The sequence below is a fragment of the Panthera tigris genome, chromosome A2 (genome assembly GCF_018350195.1).
Source record: "Panthera tigris isolate Pti1 chromosome A2, P.tigris_Pti1_mat1.1, whole genome shotgun sequence".
In the NCBI taxonomy this organism is placed as follows: Eukaryota; Metazoa; Chordata; class Mammalia; order Carnivora; family Felidae; genus Panthera; species Panthera tigris.
This window is the reverse complement of record NC_056661.1, coordinates 15,394,945-15,416,544: the sequence shown is the minus strand read 5'-3', so window position 1 is coordinate 15,416,544 and position 21,600 is coordinate 15,394,945. Positions and strand designations below refer to the sequence as shown.

The window sequence follows — 21,600 nt, the reverse complement described above, 5'->3', positions numbered from 1 at the left end:
TCACTGGAGCCCACATGCTGAGAACAGCGTTCCTTCTCGACCTTCTCAGAGGGATCTCAGCCTTCACACTCCACCTCTTCTCGAGAGGGGCTCCTGCCAAGGGCTGAACTGGAAAGAGCTGGCCTTGGCTCGGGTGCGTGGAACCCGAGGAGGCGGTGAGGAATCAAAGCCCACAAGTCTGCGTCCCAGAGCGCGTCGTGCTGCGGCCCCAAAGCAGGCACAGGCGGGCTCCACACCTGCAGGGCTGCCCGGGGACTTCAGCCGGGGGCTTCTGAGCAGGAAAGGCTTGGCCTGCAAAGTCGCTGCCGATCTCATGAGCACAAGAGAGGCCCCCAAACGTGCAGGAAAGACACGCGTCAGAAAGCAGATCCCTGGGCACTACCAGTGCGGCCGCACCCTGACCACCTCCTCGTCCTCCTGGAGGCGGGCCCTGGATGGGGGGCGGGGGAGGGGGGGATGGCAGTGAACGTGGCGGCATTCCTCACGCCGTGATTGGCTTTTCCGGGGGTGGCCCAGAAGATGCATTTGAGGGAGGAGCCCATGCCTCAGCGAATGGTCTGAAGCCAGCTCTGACACAGAGGGAATGAATCCCACCAACACCAGTGTGCCAGGAACGCTGTGTTGGGACCGACGACGTTTTATTTTCCCCAATGGCAAAAGTAATGGCCGCTCCTGGCAGAAAAGGTCAGACTATAAAGAAGAAAATCATGTTCATCTGGACAGCATTTTTTAAGCTTCTTTTTTGGGAAGATAGTAATGTATTTAATGGCTAGGATATATATAAACCAACCCCACCAAAACAACCCACTACCATCAGGATCATGCTGTATATGGAGTTCTGTATTCCTTTTGTTTCACTACTTTAAAATCATAATTAATTAGAGGGGCGCCTGGGTGGCTCAGTCGGTTAAGCGGCCGACTTCGGCTCAGGTCATGATCTCGCGGTCATGAGTTCGAGCCCCGCGTCAGGCTCTGTGCTGACAGCTCGGAGCCTGGGGCCTGTTTCGGATTCTGTGTCTCCCTCTCTCTGCCCCTCCCCCGTTCATGCTCTGTCTCTCTCTGTCTCAAAAATAAATAAACGTTAAAAAAAAATTTTTTTTTTTAAATAAAAAAAATAAAATCATAATTAATTAGAGAGCCTGGGTGGCTCAGTCCGTTAAGCGTCCGACTTCAGCTCAGGTCATGGTCTCACGGCTTGTGAGTTTGAGGCCCGCGTCGGGCTCTGTGCTGACGGCTCAGAGCCCCCTTAAGATCTTCTCCCCTCCCTCTGTCTCTGCCCCTCCCCTGCACATGTGTGCGCTCCTTCTCTCTCGCTCTCAAAAGTAAATAAACGTTTAAAGAATAAATAAATAAAATGGTGATTAATTTCATGGGAAAGGATGATATACAATAGCACACATAACACGACTCGAGTTTTAGTAAATGTTTATACGAACGGACAAAAGGTCACAGGGAATGGAACACAATACCAGCAGTGACTGTATCTGGGAGGTGGGAGCACAGGTGATCTTTCTTGAAAAATTTTTTCTTAACATCTGTTTATTTTTTGAGAGACAGAGACAGAGCGTGAGTGGGGGAGGGGCAGAGAGAGAAGGGGAGACACAGAAACCGAAGCAGGCTCCAGGCTCCGAAATGTCAGCACAGAGCCCGATGCGGGGCTCGAACTCAGGAACCTCACGGGATCATGACCTGAGCCGAAGTCGGATGCTTAACCGACTGAGCTCCCCAGGGGCCCTCTTTCTTTTAATGTGTTAACAGATTCTCTACCAAAAACATTGAATACTTCAGTAATTTGAAAGGGTATTTTGAAATGAAGGTTTCCCACACTGTGAGATCAGTTCAAGATTTTTCTTCTGTTTTTTTCTAATTTTTTTTGTCTTTTGATTTTTTTACCTTTTAAAATTTATTACTTATTTGAGAGAGACACAGACAGCACAAGTGGGGGAGGGGCAGAGAGAGAGAGAGAGGATCCCAAGCAGTCACAGCACTGCCAGCACAGGGCCGGACGCGGGGCTCGAACTCGCGCAATTGTGAGCCGAAACCAAGAGTCAGACGCTTAACTGGCTGAACCACCCAGGTGCCCCTCTTCTGGTTTCTTTCTAGGGTTTCTCTGTGTTCCCCGTTGAATCAGCTGTGCCTTCTTTTGTGGGTAACGTGAAAGAACATTACACGGTCAAGTTTCCAACCCTGGTTGGTAGAGTCAACCTCCCCTTCCCTATCGGTTTGTGATTTTTCTTTTACAATACCCTGTAGTCGGGATGGTTTCTGGATTCTCCAAAGCTCTTACAAGTAGCTCTCAAAGTGGCCGTCCGCCATTCGGTAGAGCTCGGCCAGAGCGTGGACCAACGTGCGGCTTCCTCGAGAGGGTCGTGCTCCTGAAAGAAGCTGGTCGGCCTACCCCCCGATGTGTGCGTAGAGGCAGAGGTGATCCACCTTGGAAGCTCAAGCTGCTTATCTCCTCGTGGGTTGTCACAGCCGGTTCCCAGACCGGCCCCGGGTCCACGGCTCACTCTGGAGCGGCGCCGACCCACTCTACTCCGGGCACCTCTGTCGTGATTCTTGTGCTGGTATCGAGCACTTATGTGTTGCTTACTGTATGTTTTACTTTCTGGCACTCTTGCTGTAACCCCGTGCTGCCAGTGGGTTTTAGGGAAGTGAACGCCTGCCAGAGTCTGAGAATCGAGCAGCATCAAAGATGTATTCCTGGGGCCCAGCTGGCCCCTGTGCCCCGGGGTTCCAGCACTTGCCGATGGACCTACTCCATTCCTGACAGATGTGCGTTTTGGCCGAAGCCGAAAGGAGCTTCCTGCTTGTTCCTCAGAAGGGGTGCTATTATGACTCCTATCTAAATACAAGACAGAGGTCACAGGAGGGAGATAATCACGTCTTTATTTTAGCAGGCTGGCCCAGTCTGCCTTGTCCTGTGACCCAGCTGCAGCGGGACGGATTCCAGACCCTCCGCATGGTAATTGTACAGGATGCCTGGGAGATGAAAGGGCCTCGGACACAAATGTTCTGGGCAGAAGCTGTTACAAATTCCACAATAAAAAAAAATGAGGAAGCCCGGCCTTCCTGGAGCGATCAGGATGCTTATTTATAGCAGCCTGGGTCCCTGCCAGGGTTTCCCTATAGACAGGGGTGGGGCCATCCTGCTCAGCGGGGAGGAACAGAAACTCCCGGTGGGTTCTAGGCCCTGTTTTTGCCTCTCTACTCTTTAGGGAGGTAAAAATACCCAACATTTGCATAGCAAAAACAATGGTTTCTTTACATGACACAGCCCGGGTCGAGAGCTGGCCTCTGGGTTAGCACCTGGACAAAGTCTGAACACTTTGGGAAGTGTCAAGGCCGTGGAGCACAAGGCTACCAAGCGGAGGCTGGCTGTTGCCTACGGCCCACCCCCTTCCGACCCCTCCTCTGGGAGAGCTGTTGTCACCGACCTTCCAGGCAAGTGACCGAAACAGCGGAACCGAGCCTCCTCTCGTGCGCGGAGCACTGGCAAGGTCGCCACGCCGCCGTGGCAGCCGGGAGCGAGTGCTGGGGCGGTCACGGTGTCTGTGGCCGGTGGCCTCTCTTGCTGGCCGTCACCAGGCCGGCTGCCACCCCGGCCCCGCGCTCTCACACACACGTAAGGGTGGGCTTGGGGACTCCATGGCCTCTGATCCCCACCGAGCCTCATCCAGCCCTGGCGATTCCAAGGAAATGGACAGGATGTGACGCCGCTAGATTTTGGCTTTTGCCCACAGAAGGGGTCCTGCTGACTTTCTTTTGAAATAACGACACTGACACGCACATGCGTATTCATATGTAAAATGCCCTCAGACCATCAGTGAGAACTTACTCTCCTTTACAACGGACACAAACACACACACACACACACACACACACACACACACACGATGTGTACGTTTGTAATTTTGTTGAAATTGAGGAACATAACACATACGTGTGGCAAAATGCTACACTACACTATTTTACAGCCACTTTTACGAGGAAAAATGGATCCGTGGAGGCAGCCTGCGGCTTTGAGGGTTGCGAGTTACTTCGGAACGCCTAAGCGGGGGGGGGCACAGGGTCACCTTGCTGTGACCTCACAATTAAGGTGCTGATGAAAGACCTGAAGCTTCCACAAGGCAAAGCCTGAGGCAGGAGTCCAGACAGAAACCTCCCTGTGCAACCATAAAAATGGCCAGAACAGAAACAGACAGCTTACCGCCACATTTTAAGTAACTCGTAGTTTGGACAAGAGGCTAACCCCAAAGCAGCACAAAATAATAGCAAAAGAAAAACCACCCAAATGACTTACAGAGCCTTCGTAGGGTGGGACACAATGTGGCTGGTAAGAAAAGAACGGGTACGCCCGCCCGTGAGTGTCGATACAGAATGCCAACATCTGCATAGAAACAGATACACATTTCACGGATTACATGCATGGAGTTCTAGTGTCAGATTAAATTCTTTTTTATTTGAAGCTTATTGATTTATTTTGAGAGAGAGCATGAGTGGAGGAGGGGCTGAGAGAGAGAGAGAGAGAGAGAGAGAGAGAGAGAGAATCCCAAGCAGGCTCTGCACTGTCAGCAAAGAGCCCATGTGGGGCTTGAACTCATGAACCGTGAGATCACGACCTGACCTCAACCGACTGAGCCACCCAGGTGCCCCCTTGTGTTCTCCTTTTCATGGCCACCCCCACCCCCCCGGCCAGTCCCTAACCCCCTGGCAACCACTACTGTGTTTTCTCTCTATATAAATTAGTTATTTTGAGAACGTTATGTATAAATGGACTCAGTATATAACCTTTTGAGATTGACTTTTTTCACCCAGCATAATCCCCTTGGGATCCATCCACGCTGTTGCCGGTTAGAAAAGTCATTTTTCAGGATGATGAAATTAGATCTCCAACCAGAGTACCACCAAGAAGCTCCCTGGTGGGTGACTTTCTGCCTTTTTACTGTCCACCACCAAAGGAAACCTTGTGTCCTTCATCTGGAAACAGTATCAGTGACTCCAAATACACAAAATTTCCCTAAGCGAGCAGCCACCACCCCTTGTCTGGATTAGGACAATACCCTATTATGGTACACAAAAGAGAACTGTGTAAATTCAGACGTGGTGTCTTGAGCTTCTTAGATCCAAAACTTCAGGAAGGAAAAAAGATTTCCTCATCCTGTTACAGCTTTCTCCCACTGCCAAGACATTGGTTCTGTTTCCTACTGAAGGTCTTCACTGGCTCTTGAAGGGACTGGTAGGGGACTATTCAAGCTCCTCTGAAATGTTTCCTTTTTATCCACAGCGTTGGCGGCCATTTAGCCCACAGGGCTCCGGACCTCCCCTAGGGGACCGGTCTCAATTCTGCTGCTCTCTGGGAGAGAACCTGTCCTGTGAAAATCTGCTTCTCTAGGGAACTCTGGGAAATGGCCATTTCTGACCATCCCGCCCCTCGCCGCGTTCCCTTTTATAGCCATTCTGAGTTACCTTCCAAAGATGCGGGAATGAAACCTGAAGCCAACGTGGAAGCTGAGTTTTCTAGAACAGACACGTGCGTGTGAAAACCGTGCAAAGCCTTGGCTCAAGAATGACCGGCGGTGTGAGATGACAATAATGAAGCTCCTCGCGACACAGGGCTTCTGTCTGCAAAGGACTTCCCACACCTGGAGACGCTGGCCCTCTTTAGTTCTGGGAGGGCCGGGGAGGGGTCACATCTCCATTCTCTCCTGAGGGCACCTGACCCGCGCCTGTGAGTCAATGACCAGACTGCCACACCAGGTGCGGGGACTCCTCACTTGACTACGTTATGGCCCCAGCTGCTCATTCAGAGGGGGCCACACACACACAGGGGGGAGAGCCCGGAGACAACGGCTTCCCATTACTTCTTTGAATTAAAAAAAACAAAATTAGGGGGCACCTGGGTGGCTTAGTCGGTTGAGTCTGACTCTTGATTTCGGCTCCGGTCACGATCTCACGGTTCGTGGGTTTGAGCCCCGCGCGGAGCTCTGTGCTGACAGCACGGGGCCCATTGGGAGTCTCTCTCTCTCTCTTTCTCCTGCTCTTGTGTGCACACACACGCTCTCTCTCTTGAAATAAATTAACATTAAAAACAAAAACACAATTAGTTGCCATAAATTTGTAAAGCTTGAGGGAAGACCTTAACTAGAAGGCCCTCGCCAGCTCTCCCACAGATGCCCCAGAACGGAGCGTGGCACATAATACATGCTCTATAAACCGACTGAATGAAACACTGTAGCAAAACTAAGATTCAAGCTATACGTACTTGTAACACAGCTCACAAAAGCCACGTGTGCTGTGTAGGGAGAATCACGGAGCAAGGTCTAGAACAGGCGTTTCTATTCCAATACTTTAGCATATGTCTGTTGAGGATCCTGTCGCAAAGCTGAAGGGACAGACTGGCAGGGCCACGCCCACAGTGCATACTCGTATCCTAAGACCTGCCTGGTAGGGAGGGGGCCCTGGGGAGAGTAGATCCGGTCTGCCCCCTCCCGCGGGCAATGCAACTGAAGGGGCACCCAAGGAGGGGGTTTCGGCAAATCCCACTGACTTTACTCTTTTGTGGGAGAAACGAAATGAGGGAGGAAAACAGAGAATGCGGGACAAAGAAGGTAAAAGAAAGAGACATGTATATTCCAGGATAAGAGGGAGTTTATTGCAAGTTAGATTGGTTTGCTTTAGAGCAAAGGAAGACTAGGAAAGAGTGAACAGCACGCCATTTAAAAAACGTAATGCGGTCGCCAATGCTAAATGAAAGAGCCAGGTTTCCTTCCCCAGGAGATAAGAAAAGGCTGCATAATACGGCAACAGCATAGCAGGGCCTGTACCAAACTCCCTTTGGGGCACTCTGTCTATTCCGCAAAGAACGGGCAAACGACTCATCCTTTATAGTATGTTCTAAGACAAGGCAAAACACAGAAGGAAACCAACACAATTCATCGGGTGAAGTCGGTGAAACCCTCATTTCTAAACCTGACCACGCCTACTGAGAAAGGCTGGTCTTCCTCAGGAGAATAACGGCCAATTTCTAAATAAAACTCTAGCAGATAGAATTTAACGGTACGTTAAAAGTCCACAACACCACGGTCAAGAGAAATCCACCCCAGGAGAGCTTAATATTAGGCAATCGATTAACTGGACCTAAGTCATATCAACGGGGCAGAGGCGGAAGTTAAAAGCAAATGATACAAACACCTTAACACTGGAAGAATGGATGTTAAGTAAAATACAGCTCCCACTCCTAATATCAGTTCTGGAAAACAAGGACGGAAAGCTGTTTCCTTAACATTATAGGGAATATCTATCCTCAATCCACAGCCAACATCAAGCCCAACAGGGAAGCGTGTTTCCTTGCTTAAAAAAAAAAAATTTTTTTAATGTTTATTTATTTTTGAGAGACAGAGACAGAATGCGAGTGGGTTAGGGGCAGAGAGGGAGAGGGAGACACAGCATCACAAGCAGGCTCCAGGCTCTGAGCTGTCGGCACAGAACCCGATGCGGGGCTCGAACTCACAGACCGTGAGATCATGACCTGAGTCGAAGTCGGATGTTTAGCTGATTGAGCCACCCAGGCGCCCCGCATTAGTTCCCTTTCCTTCTGGAAGTGAGACAGGGCTGTCTGGCACCAGCATTCTTGAACGACCTGTAGGGTTTTCTAAGCAGTACGTACACACACACGGAGACCTTTCTAACCATTAGAAAGGAAGACAATACTTATCCTTATTTGCTGATCACAGCATCCTAAAAAATCTAAGAGGATTTTACCCCTTACACAACGTATGAGAAATTGGAAGGGAATCTGGGTCAGAGAATAAGTATGCAAATAAATTTTAAAAATTACATGCCAGCCATTACCAGTCAAAAATTGTAAAAGAAAAAATATTGCAGTCACAAGAGTGTGGACAAAATACAAGAACAACGACAACAAAAAACCCACTTGTGGATAATCTTAAGAAATGCATGGGACTGGGCACCTGGGTGGCTCAGTTGGTTAAACATCTGACTTCAGCTCAGGTGATGATCTCACGGTTGGTGAGTTCAAGCCCCACATCCCCTACATCAGGCTCTCTGCTGTCACCGCATAGCTCACTTCAGATCCTCTGTCTTCCCCCCCGCCCCGCCCCCCGCCCTCTCTCTGCCCCTCTCCTGCTCTCTCAAAAATGAACAAAAAAAAAAAAAAAAAATGCACAGGAGTTACATGAAAAATACTACAAAACTTGACTCAGCACAAAGGAAGTCTAGAATAAAGGGCCAGACAAGGGCAGGGGTGCCTGGCTGGCTCAGTCGGTAGAGTGTGGGACTCTTGATCTTAGGGTTGTGAGTTTGAGCCCCATGTTGGGTGGAGAGATTACTTAAAAATAAAATTTAAAGAAAATGGGGGAGGGTAGGGACAGATCAGATGGAAGTCTGGAAGGGGTAAAAATGTGAGACCTTCCCAAATTAATTCTAGGTTTAGCCAAATTTCAATCAAGATCCAAGCATTTTAATAATAAAATCAGGGGCACCTGGGTGGCTCAGTCAGTTAAGCGTCCCACTTCAGCTCAGGTCATGATCTCACGGTTTGTGGGTTCGAGCCCCGCGTCGGGCTCTGCGCTGGCAGCTGGGAGCCTGGAGCCTGCTTTGGATTTTGTGTCTCGTTCCCTCTCTGTCCCTACCCCACTAGTGCTCTGTCTCTCTCTTTCTCAAAAATGAATAAACATTAAAAAAATTATACCAGAGTTCTATTGAGAAGAAAAAACAGGTGAGAGGAGCTAAAAAAATTATGAAAAAGAAATGAAGGGAGGCTAGCCCACCAGATGTTAAAACCGTATGGAAAAATCCAATAATTAAATCAGTGAAACAGAACATATGCTTGAAAAACAGGCGTGGAGTGGAAACGGGGATAACTTTTCAGGAAAATAATCTGGCGACATACATCAAGAGTCTTGAAAACATTCCTAACCTTCCCGCTTCAAGGACATCCTGTGAAGCGGGAACACAGATTTACGCACAGAATTGTCCACAGTGGATGATGGGAACGAGTGTTACACACGTGACTGGAACAGTTACCAAAGTCATGCCTGTGGACAATTAATGCAGTCATGAAAAACGTTTACGGGTTAAAAAAAAAAAAAAAAAAAAATCAAAATGTTGACAGATGTGTCTCGTTTTCAAACTAGAAATACTCGGAAGTGAATTTTTTGCTAACCAGGGGAAACCTCATTGGAGGAAGCCCGTGTAGAGGGCGGCCGAGCTGTGTCGCACACTCCGTCTTGAGTCCGTCCCCGCAGGCCACACTAGGCCTCTGACACTGAGGCCAAGGCCCAGGGGCCCGAGCCCCTCTAAGACTTAACCACCCACACTGGCCACGGAAGGCGTGCGGCCCCGACGCTCACCCTCGCGGCAGCCAAGGCTCAGCGAGGGTATCACTCAGGATTTCCGGGGGACGGAGTGGGCCCAGGCGGGGCTGTTCCAGCATGCGGGATGAGTTTACCACAGAGGCACTGCAAAGTCCTTGCAAAACACCGGGAATCGTGACGGATGCTCTCGTCCGAGCAGCTTCGCCAGCGCTCCAGAGAATTTTTGGAAGCTGATCTGAAAATGCATCTCAAAAGCCTTAGTATTTTGGGGCGCCCCGGTGGCTCAGTCGGTTGAGCATCCGGCTCCGGCTCAGATCACGATCTCACGGTTTGTGGGTTCGAGCCCCACGTCAGGCTCGCGGCTGTCAGCACAGGGCCCGCTTCCGATCCCCTGCCCCCCTCCCGCTTGCGCTCTCTCAAGGGGTATTTTATGTCCCTTCTGAGCAAGCATTATGTCTAGATATGTGTTTAAGGAAATGATTTTGCATGTGGACACAAACATAGCTGTTCAACTTTTAAAACGATATTGTATAATTATAAGTGGTCTAAGTGTCCAAAAATCGAAAATGGGAACCCACGATGAACCTCATATACCATCTGAAGAGGTAATCCCGTATCAAAATTAACAAAAAAAAGAGATGAGTACAAGGAAAAGAAAGAATTAACTACTGAAGGCAGCTTAGTGTGAAGAATGTTTAAATTATTTCTTTTTTAACTTTTTTTTTTTTTTTTTTTTTGAGACAGAGAGAGACAAAGCATGAACGGGGGAGGGTCAGAGAGAGGGAGACACAGAATCTGAAACAGGCTCCAGGCTCTGAGCTGTCAGCACAGAGCCCGACGCGGGATTCGAACTCACGGACCGCGAGATCGTGACCTGAGCCGAAGTCGGCCGCTTAACCGACTGAGCCACCCAGGCGCCCCTAAATTATTTCTTAAAAGGAGAGGACATAAGTATTTCTAGCGATAGCCTTTGAGAATGACCAATGGGCCCTGAAAAACATTCTCATGGGGCTCCCTTACGAGAGGAAAAGTGCATGAGGTCCTGCCTTAAGCTTTCATGTGAGGGCCAGGTCTTAACAGCAGAGGGCCACAGTCCCCCTGCTTGCCCGCACATCAGAATCACCGAGCAGGTGGTTAAAAACAGGCCCTCCAGTCACTCCCCAAGGCTCCAGAACTAGGACCTCCAAGGGGGGCGGGAGGGGCAGAGGCTTCTGCAGCTGATTCACCTGAGCCTCGGGCAGGGGGACACGCCTCGGTGCCCAGTTCAGCAATAATGGGCTGCTGGAGAGCCTGAATCCCCGTCTAAGCGACTAAGGTTTAGATCCGCAACCATAATTCCAGGTGCCCTGCTCTCCATCCATAAAGTGGGACTAAACCCGAGTTTCCACCTTAAAAAGATAACATGGGGTCATGATATAGGGAGAGCGGGACACTGAGTTCCGTGGTGACGCCAATATTCCCATTCGTCTGGGCACAGAGTGCCGAAGCGGAGAAGTGTCCTCCCCTTTGGCGGGGGTGACCACGCAGAAGTCCCACCACTCCCACTACAAGACAGAGGGGTCCCAGGTACGGATGCCAAATGTCGGACCCCACGCCTGAGGACATCTGAGCCCCGGGTCGTGTTCAAGAAGAGGCTGGAGCACATCCTGGTTAGCAGTAACGGGTCAGACGAGGACACGCCCACCTACCTGCCCAGAGCTCCGAGGTGATGTGAGGGGCCATCGGGGCAGCCATCACGGTCAGGGCACACACAGCGTCCTCGAACTCGGGGCTGTGGAGAACGACTCTCTGCGAGGCTTGCTGGGGAAGAGAAAAGAACAATGTGAGAACACCGAGGCACACAGAATAAGCCTGGGGAAGGAAGGCCATCCATGTATCTGAAGTCCAGAGACACGGGCAGGCAAGCAGCAACCCTCCTGGCCATCCGTTTGCTCTGGACGAAGAATGTCCCCCATCTAACCCTAGTATGACAAGGAGGGCAGCAGCAGCAACAGCAAAGACACCACTCTTAACTGAGCACGTACTACGCCCTCAGTCTGAGGCTGACTCATCTGATTCCTACAGCTACCGCTGGGGGGCAGTGTTCTTCCCCCCACCTGGCGGATGAAGCAGCTAAGGGTCACGGGGGGAGAGTAACCTGCCCCCAGGTAGGTGGTTAACCAAGCAACGCAGCTCCCACGAGCATCCAGCTTTGTCTGAAATCAGAGTTCAACGCCTAGCTGCTCTGCTGGGTTTCCCAGGTGCTTCGGAGCCCGTGAGACACGCACACGGACTTGCTCACGGGTTTCGCAACGTGCAAATGTCTAGCACAGGGGTCCCTCTGCCCCCTCGGGGGTCTCAGGGGTCCTCCTTCTATTAAACAGCTTTGCCAGTTACTGTAAACACCCAGTTTCTTCCTGCAGTGCAGCTAGCCAGGTGACCCAGCCACGCGCCCATCTAATTTACGGGGTACCCACCCTATGCTGGACTTTGGGGATAAAACGTCCAGAAAGGTACAGTCTCTGCCCTCAAGGGGTTTACTATCAACCGGGGAGACAAGTGACAGAGGAATTAAGGGTGTCACAGGGTGCAGGGGAGGGACGGTGGCGAGCAAAGCAGGGTGTGAACTGGCGAGTGTGGTCCAAGGACGGCGGGGAAGGAGAGGGGCCATCCCGACGTGGCTGTGGGAAGGACATCACTGAGCTTCCCAGAGGCTGGCGGTTGTCGAGGCACGCTGGGCGAGTCCCGATAAAAACCAGCCTGGCGAGATGGTGGCACTCCAGTCTACGTTCACAAAACAATTGTGACAAAAACAATTTTGGTTTAATTTTACGATGTTTGCTAAAATTAAAAGGAGGAAGCCCCCATGATATATATTTTGCTAGGTAGAGAGAGGCCAAAAATACTCTACATTTAAAAAAAATTTTTAAGTTTATTTTTGAGAGAGAGAGAGAGAGAGAGAGCACGAATGGGGGAGGGGCAGAGAGAGAGGGAGACACAGAATCCGAAACAGGCTCCAGGCTCTGAGCTGTCAGCACAGAGCCCGATGTGGGGCCTGAACCCACGAGACGAGAGATCATGACCTGAGCCTAAGTTGGATGCTTAACTGACTGAGCTACCCAGAAGCCCCCCACAAAATACTGTACATTTAAAAAAATGTTTATATATTTATATGGGGGGGGGGGCTTGTGCTGGGGAGGGGCAGAGAGGGAGAGAGAGAATCCTAAGCAGGCTCCATGCTGTCAGCACAGAGCCCGATGCGGTGCTCGATCCCACAAACCGCGAGATCATGACCTGAGCTGAAATCGAGAGTTGGATGCTCAACCGAATGAGCCACCCAGGCGCCCCTATACATTAAAAAAAAAAAAAAAAAAAAAAGCCTCTATGATCTTTGCAAAACAGCCTAAGAGATTGGAATCTAATTCCATGGGTGAGGGTACAGAGAGAGTCAACCAGAAGGGCTGTAGATGGAACTGTCAGCGAGTAGGCATTTCATTTTTAATTTCTTTTTTCTATAATATTTGCCATTTTTTCCCAATTAAAAAAATCACACACACTCGGCAAAGAAAATTTCGGAAACGCGAAATCACTCATGCATTGTCCATCCAACCTAGAAGAAAACTGATGTATTTTATCCCGGTCTCCAAAAATGCAAAAATACGGGACTTTCCACATCTGCCCATATGCCCTTTGGCTTGACTGGAGTTGTTATCACATAGACACTTTTGTATCGTGTGTTCTTCCTTGCTGTTGTATCACGAACAGTTTCTGAAACTAAGTATTCCTGGAAAGCACAGTGTGAATGGCGGTGGTGTATTTCCTTCTCATTGATACGACCGGAGTCATTTCCCGATTTTCCCTTCTGAGGACAGCTGGGGTTCTATGTCTCCGTGACTGCGAGTCGCTGGCCAGTGGGCACCCCTGAATCAAAGGACATAAACAACTACAGGACTACTGACCTCAAAGTCAAAGCGCTTCCTGGAGAAGTTACATCAACCATGGCCACTGCTGATGTGTGACACCGTCTCACTGCCTTTGTAATAGCACAGACTTTATGTTAAAAAGTCTCCGCGAATTTGATAGGCAAAAAAAAAAAAAAAAAAATAGCACCGCGTTTTTAATTTGCATTTCACGATAATTAGTGAGGCAAATACTTTCTTCTGCCAAGTTTACGGGTTATTTCTATCTTACCTTCTGTGAATTACCTCCTTTCACCTCCTTTGACCGCTTTTGGGTTAGGTATTTCATATTCGTATGTGAAGGGCTCTTTATATATTGAGAATCTTAAGCCTTATGTCCGATATTTTTGTTATAAAATGTTTTCCCCAGTTTTTATCTACCTTTGAACGTGGCATGTTTTAACACACTAAAAATGGTAAGTTTTATGCAGTCATGGATTTGTCACTAAACGACCAGACACGTCATCTAACCTCCCTGGGCGTCAGGTCCTCGTAGGCAAACCATGGTGGGGGGGGGGGCAGGAGGGAGGGGAGTCGTTGGGCGAGAGAATTTTTTTTTTTTAAGTTTATTTATTTTGAGAGAGAGAGAGAGGGGGAGAGAGAGAGAGCACGCAAGTGGGGGAAGGAGCAGAGAGGGAAAGGAAGAGAGAGGATCCCAAGCTGGCTCTGCAGGGGGTTTGAACCCACAACCTGAGCCTGATGCAGGAGGGTTTGAACCCACAAACCGTGAGATCATGACGTGAGCCGAAGTCAGCGCTTAACCGACTGGGCCACCCAGGTGTCCCCCTCCCTTTTTTTAAAGTTATTTTGGGCCCATCTTTAAGAACCTTCCAGCTCTAGGGGCGCCTGGGTGGCTTGGTCGGTTGAGCGTCCGACTTTGGCTCAGGTCATGATCTCACGGTCCGTGAGTTCGAGCCCCACGTCGGGCTCTGTGCTGACAGCCCAGAGCCTGGAGCCTGTTTCGGATTCTGTGTCTCCCTCTCTCTCTGCCCCTCCCCTGTTCATGCTCTGTCTCTCTCCATCTCAAAAATAAATAAACGTTAAAAAAAAAAAAATTAAAAAAAAAAAAAAAAAGAACCTTCCAGCTCTAAAACTAGGTTGTGACTATGGGAAAAAAAAATGCTTCTTTAAGATAAGAGAGCCGCACCGAGGGGATGATACCACGGTGCTGCTCTCTGTCCGCAACCCGGCACCCTGCAGGCCACCTCAGCATGTGGCGGGAAGCCACCTGCCCTCCTGTGCTATCAGCAGATGAGAACAAGAGGGCCACTTACCAGGAGGGCATTGCTGAATCCCATCAGCTGAGAGATTGCCGAGTTCAGTGAGAAGTCCTCTGTGAAATGGGCGGTCACCTATCGGTAAAAGTTGAATTATACACTTTCTTCAACATCTCTTTAAGCTTTCCACCAAAAACCAGCACAACACGACAACGACAAAACAAACGGACGACCCCAAAAATGTGACCTGCATGAAGCTTGCAAAGGTATTTACAAATGGATTCACTGTCTCGAATAATCACGATAATGTTTCATCGGCACAAAGATTTTTTAAATCGGAGTCAATGCCGTTTCCACTACTCAGCACCCCGCTCCCCCACATCTGGGCCGTGCTGGTCCTCGCAGTGGGGACTTTAAACGCTGCTAACGAGCCGAGCAGGAGGCAGGACCTGCTGATGAGGAGGCCTCAAAACAACAGTGGACCGGAGATGGGGTGAAGGATGTAGCTCCTCTGTGGCTCCGTGACTTTCATTCACAATAAAGGTTATTAGGAGACAGGAGAAGGTGAGTTTTGCATTTTCAAATGTGGACTCAACATAAAAACACTAATAGGACTTGTCAGCTTCTTCCTGTTTGTGCGTTTTTCAATTTTGACCATGGCCAAGAATATAGAAAAACAACACATCTAAGGATGTTAAGAGTTTCCAACTTGTTTAAGTGACCCAGTTCTATGATCTGACAGAACCGAAGAATGTGCCAGATCCAGAAAGGAAATATGTGGTATGAAAACAATCATTCAGGCACCACTCACATCATGGAATTCAATTCCATGAGCTCTGTTTCTCTGCACTAGAGAAGAGGGGACGGGAAAAAAGTTGAAGAAGTGTCACCGAATGAGACCATGCTGGACCCAGAGCCTCATGAAAACCCTGTGCCTTCAATGTCATCAGTTACCAGAGTCCAGAAAAGTGACCTTGGCTGACTTTATAAGTTCAAACCAGCAATTCTAGAAAGGGAGAAAGAAAGAGATAAAGAGAGAAAAGAAAGGGAGAGAGAAAGAAAGAAAGAAAGAAAGAAAGAAAGAAAGAAAGAAAGAAAGAAAGAAAAGAAAGAAAGAAAAGAAGAGGGAGGGAGGAAGGGAAAGAAAGGAAGGAAGGAAGGAAGGAAGGAAGGAAGGAAGGAAAGGGAGGAAGGGAGAGAGGGAAGAAAGGAAGGAAAGGAAAGGAAAGGAAAGGAAAGGAAAGGAAAGAAGGGAGGAAGGGAAGGGAAGGGAAGGAGGGAGAAAGGAAGGAAAGGGGGGAAGGAGGGAAGAAGGAAGGGAGGGAGGGAGGGAGGGAGGGAGGGAGGGAGGGAGGGAGGGAGAGAGGGAGGGAGGAAGGGAGAGAGGGAGGGAGGAAGGGAAGGAAGGAAGGAGGGAAGGAGGGAAGGAAGGAAAGAAAGAAGGAAGGAAGGGGAGAAGAGAAGAGAAAAGAAAAGAAAAGGAAAGGAAAAGAAAAAAGGAAAGAAAAGAAAGGAAAGGAAAGGAAAAGAAAAGAAAAAAGGAAAGAAAAAAGAAAAAGGAAAGGAAAGGAAAGGAAAGGAAAAGAAAAAAGGAAAGAAAAGGAAAGAGAAGAGAAGAGAAGAGAAGAGAAGAAAAGAAAAGAAAAGAAAAGAAAAGAAAAGAAAAGAAAAGAAAAGAAAAGAAAAACTTCAGCCTAAGGAGTATTTGGGGTGTCTCGTACCCACTAAAAAATGCCTTTGGATCTCCTAAATGCCTTCTTTCAAAGACATGTGACATTTCTTTCCACAAAGTTCTTAAAAAGGCAAATGCCACGGTGTGGTAGCAAACTCCTAGCTAAACATTTACAGGGATTTGTTATCAGTGAAGCATCTTTTAAAATGAATTCAGGGGCGCCTGGCTGGCTCGGTCAGTAAAGCACGCAGCTCTTGATCCCGGGGTCGGGAGTTCAAGCCCCACGCTGGGTGTGGAGATTTCTTACAAATAAAATCTTTAGAAAAGGAAAAATAAAATAACGGTGGCTTGGACAATAAAATATTATTCTCTAAGAAGGTAACACGAACAAATCGCGTGTGTGCAAAAGTGAAGCCACAAGAGCTCCCACAGACGCCGTGTGACAAAGTGCCCGGGCGCCCAAGTCCCCCCTCTGCCGGGCGTCTAGCCTGGAGGAGCCTGGTCTCTGGGCCTCAGCTCTGCCTCCATCTGTGGAGTGAGGAGGCCGAAGAGCGGTCTCTTCCGGCCCCTTTCAACCTTGAACCTGTGTTTCCGTTCGCCTCGCGTGTAGTGCATCATCAGCGCTCCTGCCCAGAATGAACCAGCATCCCCGGAAAGTTCCTCACCTCAGAGATGACCGAGTTCTTGTGCTCCCAGAGCTTCCTGCCCTCGGCTCTCTCCTCGTTACTCAGCACTTGGGGCTGGGGAAGTGTCCCAGAAGCCCTGGCCTCGATGAAGCGGGTCACCAAGGCCCACAGACGCTGTTGCCATCTTAGCACCCCGGGGAGGGCGTCAGCTGTTTCGAGCCGGGAAGCGAGAACGGGAAAGACACACGCACGAGTGACCGATCTAGTTGTGCCCCAGCCCAGAGACGCACTTGTGCGTTGAACACACACTTCGCGGCGCCCCGACGGAGTGACCCGAGGGCAGGTTGCAGGGGCCACCCTGGCTGGTGGAGTCCGGGAAGTCAGACCGGCACTGACTCCGCCACATCCCAGGGCCCCAGGCGTTCAGAGCACCGGACGGCAGGGCCCCTCAGGGTGGCCACCGACGGCCCCCGGCCCACGACAAGCTCAGAAATCTGGGCCAGGCTGTGCTTCGGTGCCCAGCTGCCCCGCTTCAGAAGGCCTGCGGTCACAAAGGTGTCCCCACAGAACCTAAGCCTCGGCACCTGCACTTTGTAGGTCCCCGGTGATTCCAACGCACCCAGTTCCAGGACCGGCACCCGTGACTAGTGACTACTGCTCCAGACCACACGTATCACTGGAAACGGCTCGCCGAGCAAGGTGGTGACGGGGGCGCCTGGGTGGCTCAGTCGGTTAAGCGTCTGACTTCGGCTCAGGTCACAATCTCGAGGCTCATGGGTTTGAGTCCCGCATCGGGCTCTGTGCTGACGGCCCTGAGGCTGGAGCCTGCTTTGGATTCTGTGTCTCCCTCTCTCTCTGCCCCTCCCCCACTCGTTCTCTTGTTCTCTCTCTCTCCCCCCCCCCCCAAAAAATATCTATGTATTTTAAAAAGACAGTGATCCAGCACCTCTGACTTCTTTCCAGAGCGCGTGGGGCAGACCACAGGAAGAAAACTGAGTGACCACTGGACCGTTTATTCTGGGATAGCCAGATACCCTAGAAGATTCTACCTCATGCCCTTTCAGATCTAAACAGCTCTGGAGAGACAAATCTCCCCTAAGGGGGACGGGGCGGCGGCTGTGGGCGGTGGAGGAAGTCCCAGGTAACCCCAGGAGCAGGCCCCGGGCAGGGTTTTCTGGACTCATCCGCCAGAACAAACCTTTCAGGGCGGATCGAGAGGGGACTGGCCTCCGTGGGCCACAGAGGGCCTCGGGGTTGCCTGGAAGCCAGCGTGGCTCCCAGGAAGTGTTCTCAGGAGGGGTCCTGGTGGAACCTGAGTCAGAACGCCACAGACTTGGCGGAGGCGGGTTCCTGGGCACCCCCCCCCCCCCGCCCCGACACCGTCAGCGGGTCAGGGGCGAGGACTGGGAAGCCGCACTTGCTGCGAGCCTCCTCCAGTGACTGTGAGGCCCGTCACCTCCGGGGACGCTGGTCTGAGGACGCTGGTCTGAGGTACAGGATGCCGGACAGACCACTCCTCGCTTTACGGGGCGGATTCCTAGAACCCTCGCTGCTGTCTTCGGCCAAGACGTTTCCTTCCTCGAAACTCCTTGGGCAACCGAGGGTGAGGAGGCGGGCCGGGAAGGGGGAGGGGACTTACCCTTCACATCCCACAAGATATCCTTCTCGGGAGGGGCGGCGAAGAGGATGTACAGCCGGATGGTGTCGATGCCGTAACGCCCTACGACCTCCTGGGGGTCCACCCCGTTGTGTTTGGACTTGCTCATCTTCTCCCACGTCACCTCCACCGTCTCCTTCGTGTTTGCGTGAACAGGAAGAGACCCTGGACACCAAAATCACACACGGGGACGGCACGTGCGGCTCAGAACGGGTTCCGCAACAGCACGTCCACTAAGAGCCATTAAAAGCGTCCGCTTGAAGAATCCCACTCATTCACTCGACACGCCTCTTTCTCCTCTTTCTCTCCCTCTGTGACACATCGTAGAAAATGTTTTTCTACGGGACGGGAAGGGAAGGCGAGGGAAGGCAAGGGAAGGCAAGGGAAGGCAAGGGAAGGCAAGGGAAGGCAAGGGAAGGCAAGGGAAGGCAAGGAAAGGGAAGGCAAGGAAAGGCAAGGCAAGGGAAGGCAAGGCAAGGCAAGGCAAGGCAAGGCAAGGCAAGGCAAGGCAAGGCAAGGCAAGGCAAGGCAAGGCAAGGCCCGCCGCGCCCCATGAGCCCTTCCCTTCGGCAGCACGTGGCACAGTCAGGGCGGCCCGCACCAGCTTCTTCGCAACCACAGAGCAAGACCAAGCAACGTCCCGCTTTCTCAAAGTAAACTAGTTACATGCAGAAGGCAAAGTAAAAACAGGGTAACAGAGGCCCACACGTTCTGCCGTCTCCTTCAGGGATTCGGGGTCTCCCCTGGAAGTCGGCAGCTGACCGGTCAGGGTCTCAAGAGCAGCAAAGCGCCCCGAGAGGTCACGTCAGTCACCGAAAACATGCTCTCGCACCATCGGGACCCGCGGGCTCACCTCACCGGGCTCTTGTTGAATGCGGTGTGCCCTGTGGTGCCCGCCCGCCACGGCCTGCTGTCCCGGAGTGTCTCCTCCCCACCCACACACCACTGGGCCAGACAAGGCCTTACATGGCTAGGTCTGGATGAGGTGAGCGTGTGGCCGAGCCCCGGGGGCTGGGACAAGGAAGGACATCTGGGAAGGCTAAGGGCTCTCCCAGGAACCGCAACTAAGAGACAGAAGCTCCCGTTTCAATGTTGTTGGGCGCTGGAACCATAAAGTCCTAAGGAGATGGGGCAGGACGTGGCATCACGGGTCCCCGAGGTCACCTTGTAACCTGAAGTCAGGGGGAACAGAAGCCCAGCCTGGAGGAGGAGGGAGAACAGGGCAGAAGAACAGAGAGGAGGAGGAAGAGCAAATAGGGGCGGGGAAGGGAAGAAGAGAAAGTTCTAGGCCCGGCATCTGGGTGGCGCCTGGGGACTGCCTGCACGCGGCGAGGCCCGGCTGGAGCCCCTACAGCTGGCTTCGGGTGATATCCCTACGTCCTGTGTCCACCTGCCTTTGGGCGTGTTTCTGTTCCTTCTAGACAAGCACTCCCAGCTCTGACCGCAACCAAAGTCCCAAGGGGCCGATGTGTGTACCCAAAAGCTAACTCCGCAGAAGCACGTCCATTAAGGAGAGGGAAGGCTGGCCTCGTTGACCCAAGTGTTTTTTCGAGGGGGCAAGTCCACGTGGGAAGGGAAAAGGGGCTCACAACACTGCCTGGCCCCATGACATCAGAGCACAGGGAGACTGAAGTTGCTGTATCCAGGCTGCAGTGAGGCTCAGGGAACCACTGCTTCCGTTTACCCTGCACACCTCCTCCGGGCTTAGCTACTCTTTCCAGCACTACTGTGCAACTTACGAAAGAGGCATCTATCCGGGCACAACAGTTGAGAAGTTAGAAAAAGGTGCCTCTCTTGGCAAATGTGGCCCTGAGGTATATGGTTTGGCAAGAGGCTGGATCTCGGGCCCTGCTCACCCCCTAGGCTGGGTGCCTTTGAGCAGTGCACCAACTGCACAGCCGTACAACGGCAGCCCTGCCCATGACACAGAGAGCACTTCACTAACAACTGAAATTTATATGCCCCCTGGATTTGGCTTCTTTCTCCTCTGGTCCCTGTTGGAGAAATATTGTCAGTTTCTTTTCAAGCTTTTTTTCCGTCCCACGGACCATTCCAAACCCTGATAAATTACTGCATAATTAGGTAATTCCGTTGATGGCTTCCACCTAAACCTTCTCTCTAGTGTTTGGTTTGGAAGGCTGCCTACCATTAGGGGGTTGTTGGGTTTACATGATCTCATCCATTGTGCACTGGGTTTTCTAAACGTAATGGCCAGAGTTCTGGGGTTTTCTCACAGTTGCCTCTCTGTCTCCCCCCACCCCCCCATTTTCTAACATGTCATTGATTTCAAGGGTATGCTGGGTGCACACGACATCCTCACCGTGCCACCTAAAGATCTGGCAAGAGGAACTACCCCTGAGGAAGAGTGAAAACACAGACGGCAGCAGAAAGCCTCGGGAGCACTGAAAGAAGAGGGAGGTCCAGCGATCGGGGAGAGGTGCTCCACAGGGAAGTGCTGGGTGGGGCTGCTCCGGGGTTCCGACACGTGCCTAGAGACCACCTAGAGAGAAACGCTGGGAGTGTCCCAGGCTTGGAAGAGTGTCTCTTGGACCTGGGGACTCTGTCCCTGAGACAGGCTGTCAAACACAAGCAAGGGCACGAGGTGATGCCCGGGCTGACTCTGTTGTGTACAAATGAAAACCCTTCCAGAAGCGAACGGACAGCGGATGGGGCTGGGGCTGAGGAGCAGGTGGCCATCCCAGCCCCAGCCTTCAGAGGGCACTGGCCACCAGGCACAGCAGGCCTGGAGACCTGAGACCCACGGGGCCCTCTCCGGGATTTCCCACCCCACCGAGGCCCGGGCGAGCACCTGCTTTTGTCAATGGCTCTCAGGCCTGGCCTCGTTCTCCCCGAGTACCTAGAAGGGACCGATGGGCCATTCTCACCTGTGAGATCTACTTCCTCTCTCTGTAGATATTGTCCAGACGGCAGGCGGAATGTCTGCCCCTTGATAAGGCCTTGGGCCAGCAGCTTATGAAAAGGCTCTCTGAGAAAAGATAAAGGGAAAAGAAATCGATTGGTAGGGATTTGAAGCATCCAGAAGACAGCAATAGAAGCCTTTCCGGCTGATGGATAGAGAAAACTGCTCTTCATAAAAGCAGGTAGTCTGGCCAATGCCACTTGGAAATCCAACTGGAGCAAACAGCTCCTTA

The 21,600-nt window shown here is 51.3% G+C and overlaps 1 protein-coding gene across 5 annotated transcripts in view; it reads right to left on the bottom strand.

Annotated features, from left to right (window-relative positions):
- Positions 1–21,600, bottom strand: part of LARS2 (leucyl-tRNA synthetase 2, mitochondrial) — a 167,953-nt gene that overhangs the window by 9,108 nt on the left and 137,245 nt on the right. For 4 of the 5 annotated variants that reach the window (XR_006214756.1, XM_042978749.1, XM_042978750.1 and 1 more), the window contains 6 exons: positions 21,334–21,434; positions 18,431–18,613; positions 16,831–17,000; positions 14,551–14,628; positions 11,027–11,138; positions 4,304–4,390 (listed from right to left, as the gene is read on the bottom strand). Coding sequence is in view for 4 of the 5 variants with exons in the window: in XM_042978749.1 (XP_042834683.1) it covers positions 4,304–4,390; positions 11,027–11,138; positions 14,551–14,628; positions 16,831–17,000; positions 18,431–18,613; positions 21,334–21,434 (731 nt within the window). In the remaining variant the exon portion in view is untranslated. The remainder of the gene's footprint in view (positions 1–4,303; positions 4,391–11,026; positions 11,139–14,550; positions 14,629–16,830; positions 17,001–18,430; positions 18,614–21,333; positions 21,435–21,600) is intronic. The other variant, XM_007088398.3, reaches the window with a different exon arrangement.